The sequence below is a fragment of the Quercus suber genome, unplaced genomic scaffold, assembly GCF_002906115.3.
Source record: "Quercus suber isolate HL8 unplaced genomic scaffold, Cork oak 2.0 scaffold_195, whole genome shotgun sequence".
NCBI classification, from domain to species: Eukaryota; Viridiplantae; Streptophyta; class Magnoliopsida; order Fagales; family Fagaceae; genus Quercus; species Quercus suber.
In genome coordinates this window covers 530,461-536,596 of record NW_027069653.1, presented here as the reverse complement: position 1 = coordinate 536,596, position 6,136 = coordinate 530,461, and the positions used below count along the sequence as shown (strand labels likewise).

At 35.3% G+C, this 6,136-nt stretch overlaps 1 protein-coding gene across 1 annotated transcript; it reads left to right on the top strand.

The window, feature by feature from the left end:
- The first annotated feature begins 945 nt into the window (after positions 1-945).
- On the top strand, positions 946-5,221 carry LOC111997511 (LEAF RUST 10 DISEASE-RESISTANCE LOCUS RECEPTOR-LIKE PROTEIN KINASE-like 1.2). The gene is given in 5 exon segments (XM_065778977.1): positions 946-1,288; positions 1,291-1,839; positions 3,333-3,368; positions 3,470-3,733; positions 4,051-5,221. Coding segments are annotated over 5 exon segments (2,046 nt in total). The 5' UTR covers positions 946-1,017; the 3' UTR covers positions 4,977-5,221.
- The last annotated feature ends 915 nt before the right edge of the window (positions 5,222-6,136 follow it).

Genomic DNA, 6,136 nt, shown 5'->3' with positions numbered 1-6,136 from the left:
CTCTATCTCTCTCTCTCTTTCCATTTTTTCTGATTCTCTATACCCATCTCTCTCCCTCTCGGTCTAATCCACATTAGCTTCGATCACAAGTTCCAATCCACAGCTCGATCTCCCTAACTCCGATCCACAAGCACCGGTCTCCCTAGCTCCGATCAGGCTCTGATCCACAGCTCCGATCACAAGCACCGATCCACAACTCCGATTAGGCAAGACTCATACTCACGAGATCCAATCAAGCAAGAGCCACGAGCTCCAATCGTTCCAGTCAAGCACCGATCGTTCCGATAAGCACCGATCTGTCTCTTTGCTATTTGTCCGTTTGGGTTTGTTTGTGTGTGGGTGTGTTTATGTATCTCTGTTTTTTTTTTTTTTTTTTTTTGAGCAAGTGTACCTCTGTGTTGATTTGTCTGTATGGATGTGTTTGTGTGTGGGTGTGTTTGTGTGCATCTGAGGAAAAGAAGATGAGGAGGAGCCGAGGCTGTTGTGCACGGAGAAGAGAGAGAAAAATTGGTGCGAACGGATAATATTATTTTAATATATACACGAGCTACAGTACCCGTATATATTTACACGGGTATTGTAGCTCATGAAAAATATGACCGGTTTTACACATTTTTACACCCACTAATGTGGGTGTTTTTTTGCTCAAAATGTGTAAAATTTGCATTGTAAATGTATTTTAGAAGACTATAGCTAATCTGATGTGAATGCTCTTAATTATTATCCATACTAATTCTTTTATTAAGTCTTCTAATGTAGAGTAATGTCAAACAACATTTTTTACAACTAATATGACTTATTGTGATTGAAATGACATTACTTTTAATTGATGTATCAAGTTACTTTGGTAGTTGTTGGAGAGAACAAAATCTTTTTTCGAAGCTTGTTCCTTTGTTTGTCTTTCACCTCCTTTTCAAACTCCAATCATAAACCAAAAACAAAACAAAAGTAAATCTAACACACTCGAGAACTTTCACACCCTAGTCATACCAACTACTTGGAATTTTTTCCTCTTAAATGTTTTTCTCCATTAACATCTCCCTTCTCTTCCTCTGTTTTCCTCTGCTTCTTACTTCCACTCAAATTGACCTCCAAAACCTTTCCATGTCCCCAAAACCTTCCCTTATATGCATTCTTTTCATCATCTTCACCTCCTTACTCAACTACATTCTGTCCCTTGACCCAAAATTCCAAGCCTGTGTCCCTTGTACTTGTGGAGATGGCCCAAATATAAGCTACCCCTTCTGGGTACTTCATGAACAAGAACCTCTCTGTGGCAACCCAAACTTTCAATCATCTGCAAAGACGAAAACCCAGTTCTTGCAATTGCCAATGATGATTATATCATTAAGGATATCTTTTACTCATACCAGTCATTTCTCGTGGCCAACGCCGTAGTGTATGAGGACACATGCCCTGCTCCTTTGCATAATGTTAGCCTTGATCAAACTCCATTTAATTTTAGTTTGCATCCTATTGATTTGTCCATCTTCTACAACTGCACTTCAATGCCTAATTACTGTGTATATAAAGTAGACTGTGCTAGCAATAGTACCTATCATTCTTTTGCGGTTTTCCATAAGGAAGCATTGGAGCTTTACAACTATTCGTCAGAGTGGTGCCAGTCTATCGTTGATGTGCCTGTGAATGTGCATAATGGATTCAACTTCACAAGCTTGTTGCTAATGAATTATACTGAAGTTTTGAAGATGGGGTTCTCTTTGAATTGGAGTGATGATTGTAGCAGTTGTGAGAGAAGTAGTGGACGATGTGGATTCGTGAATGATGAATTTGTTTGTTTTTGCCATGATCAGCCTCATCTCAAAACCTGCGATGATGGTACTTCTGAAGGAAATTTCCTTATAATCGTTGATTAGTTTCTTCAAATTTTCTTATGTTTCTTCTAGACAGATAGATCATAGGCAAACCATAGTGGGCACAATTTCTCTGTAGTTTTTTTTAATCAATATTTGGAGTTTCTAGTCACGCTAGCATAAAGTGTTAGAGGTCCTGAAGCTTTCAATTTCAATTTGAACTCTAGCTCGTATTATTTGGGCACCTAATAGGTTTGAATGAATTAGGCATGATGAACGATTTTTTGTATTTTCTTCAGAAGTAGAAAATGACAATATGAGTTTTCGAATGGCTAGTTGGTTTAGTTTTACCTTTTATTTTGCATGGTATGTTCCTTTGATCTTCTAGAAGTTCTTTAGTTTTCAGTCTCATCTAAATTTCTTTCAAATCAATGAGTGCCAATTAAGTTACTTCTCAGAAAGAAAGAAAATTTTAGCTTGGAAGACAAAATGCTACATTAACTCCACAACTAAACAAGAGTCACTTCTTTTTCTGTGTAGAACTGTGTCTGCGGAAGGTTGGGAAAGATTATGTCCCTTTGGTCATACTTTTCGAAGTGTATGTTTAGTCATTGAAGAAAAATCTTTGGAAAAGATTATTCGCAAAGGATATATATATATATATATGTATGTATGTATGTATGTATGATTGGTTTTGAGTTTTGAGTAGAATTTCTTTTCTCTTCTTCTTTTTGGTATCTTCTTTTTCTGAGTGAATATGTCTAGGGATATAAAATTTTTTGTAATGGTTGGTCTATTGTGATTAGTACAAAATAAAAGAGGTGTTAGTGATAGATCTATGTGAAAGTATGTTGTTTCATTACCAGATTGCCACCTTAACAAATTGTGAAAAGTGTTTTGAGAAAGGTTGTATCCCTAGTATTGCTCTTTTGGTTCACTTAAGTATAAACCTATGCTACCTGTCTTATGCTTGATGCATCTGTTCTACATCCATTAACCTTACAGTTTATCTTCCTTCTTGGCCTTAAGCATCCTTTCTTTCCCTGTTAAGTTCAATCAAAGCAAATTGTATATTTAAAAGCACACACTCAGTGCTTAGAAAAGTTGTGGGATGAGCTTGTTTTATTGATAATGATGTTACCAGTGTTCTGACACCTCGTTCTTTTCGTTGCTTACTGTTAGTGTTGGAATTTAAAAGCGCACACTAAGTGCTTAGAATAATAGGAAAAATACTAAAACACAAATAAATTAGAAAGCACCCAAGAAAACTCATTTTTCTGACTTGCAATGAGTGAGTAGATTATAGGTATTTATATGTTGGGTGGATACTTTTAGCACTTACATAATTAATTAATGGCTACATTATTTTCTCTCTTTTACACATGAACTTTATTAAATACATACATGAACAATATCACATATTCATTTTATAATATATATATATATATATACATACATTTTAGAAATATCTGTTCAATATATTTATCTAAAATTATATTTATTCTGCCTTGGATACAGATAAGGGAGGGAATCAGTGGTGGAAGTATGTTTTAGGTAATATATCCATTTTCATCTCTCACTTCTGTGCAGTGTTTGCTAAAATTCTCAACTTAGGCTATGAAGTTGAACTAGTTGGAACTTCCTTTTCTACCCAGGTGCTGGCTCATGTCTCATATTGGTCCTCCTAATACCGGGCGTCGTTTTCTTTATCCATCGACGCCGCATGAAGAAGAAATATGATCCCTCAATCTTACTCAGTCGAAGCGTCTCTTATGATCCCTCTGGAACGACAGATCAAGAGAGGGGAAGTAGCTACTTTGGAATTCATCTCTTCACCTACAATGAACTTGAACAAGCCACTAACAATTTTGATTCAGCCAAAGAACTTGGAGATGGAGGCTTTGGCACTGTATACTATGGTAAGATTGAGCGCACGCATACACAAACACAGCACTCATATTTACTGCCAAAATACTCTTGGTATCTAAACTTAATGTTATCAGCGATTTTAGGACTTGAAATTTAATGTAAGCACTTCTCTTCTTCAACAAACTTAAAAGTGCTTGATTTAAGTCCTAACAAATTTATAGTGATTACTTTTAGTCCATAATAAGTAATGATGTTTCAATCTTTAGTTTAGTCATGTTATCTAAGGAATTAAAAGTGCTTGAAAATGACAATAGTTCATTTGCTTAAACTTGAAGATTTCTTTCTTCTGACCATACTTCTTGACTAGGCAAACTTCGTGATGGTCGTCAGGTTGCAGTGAAGCGCTTGTACGAACACAACTGCAAAAGAGTAGAACAATTCATGAATGAAGTTGAGATCCTTACTCGCTTGCGCCACCCAAATCTAGTCTCACTGTATGGCTGCACCTCTCGCACTAGCCGTGAACTCCTGCTTGTTTATGAATACATTCCTAATGGCACAGTTGCTGATCATCTTCATGGTGATCTTGCAAAACCCGGTGCACTCCCATTTCCTACTCGAATGAAGATTGCCGTTGAGACAGCAACTGCTTTGGCCTATCTCCATGCTTCTGATATCATCCACCGCGATGTAAAAACAAACAACATTCTTCTTGACAACAATTTTTTGGTTAAGGTCGCAGATTTTGGCCTGTCTCGTCTCTTTCCCACCGATGTCACTCATGTGTCGACTGCTCCACAAGGTACTCCAGGTTATGTCGATCCAGAATATCACGAATGTTACCAACTTACTGAAAAAAGTGATGTGTTCAGCTTTGGGGTGGTCTTGATTGAGCTTATATCATCTATGCCTGCTGTTGATATCTCAAGGCATCGACACGAAATTAATTTGTCTAACATGGCTATGAACAAGATCCAAAACCACACGTTGCATGAACTTGTGGACCCTTCTCTTGGGTTTGAATCAGACTGTACGGTGAAAAACATGATAACTGATGTGGCAGAGTTGGCATTTCAGTGCTTGCAATATGTTAAGGAAATGAGACCATCAATGGTACAGGTGCTTGAAGCACTAAAGGATATACAACATAGAGACTACGTTAAAGATAAGGGGGAGATTAATATTTCTGCAGATGATGTTGTGTTGTTGAAAAATGATTCGGTACCACTTTCGCCAGATTCTGCGCTAAATTGGAATATCAGTACGTCTACAACATCAAATGGCAGTCGTTAAGCTATGCTTCTTATTTTTCACTAAATATTTCTACCCATTATATGTCAAAGAAGTTGGTACCTGGGCCACATCTACTAAACATTGATAACTTGAATGAGAGTATGAGATGTACATATTATGTCAAAGCTGTCATGGATATGGATTCACTCCGTTTCATAAGTTTTGGTCACTTAGCTTTTTAGATGATTTATTCCTTTCTACTAATTAAGAGTTCAAATAAAAAATCTTAATTATTTATTTGTTTATTTATTATTTTGATTGTACATTAGCAATGCATAAAACATCATATGTAAAAATATAATAATAATAATTGATTATTACACGTTGGTTGTATGTCAAGTAAACACTTTTTCTTTATGCCAACTGAATATTTCTTCTTTGTGCCAAGTGATTTTGTTCTTTTCACCGGGTTAGTACCATTTTTCTTTCCTCACAATAATTTAGTTATTTTGGAGCCCTTTCCTTAGGGATTAAATAATAAAAAAATGCTATGTTCACAACATTTTCATAATAGTTTTACAACAAATTATAGGTATCAAGTTCTTATTAATTGTTACTGGTGGACAAAGAATTATTTTAATGGTGGGTACATACTAAATAGAACTAATAACAACTTACTATCAAAGATTTGTTGTGAAAATATTGTTGACATAACACTTCCCTAAATAATAATGAATTTCTTCAAATTCCAATATCCTTGTAGAGATAAATCTTAATGGAATTATATGAATTTTGTTAGGATCAATAATGTTTAGTGTTGGTAGATTCTATGACATTGATATATGTTGAAATTGAGTTTGTAACGTGTTATTGAAGATTTTTTTTTTTTTTTTTTTTTGGGGGAGAAAAATGTGTTATTGAAGATTGAATCAAGAAAGTTCAACAATGTTGTTGGATTTAAAAGGACCTTCGTCAATTATCGAATTAATTATTCCAATTAAATGCAATATTCAACCAAAGCAAAACCTTATTGCTAATCTAGAGATTAATGCAATGGAACATAAATTAGACACTACGGGTGATATATGGGTCATCTCTCTTGAAAAATCCACCAATAAGATTACAAGTAAAATGAATTAACACAATTCCTAATACCTATCTATAGTTAAACCTACTGATCCTAGCTCAGCTCCTACTAGGTTGGACTTACTTCTTAGCAA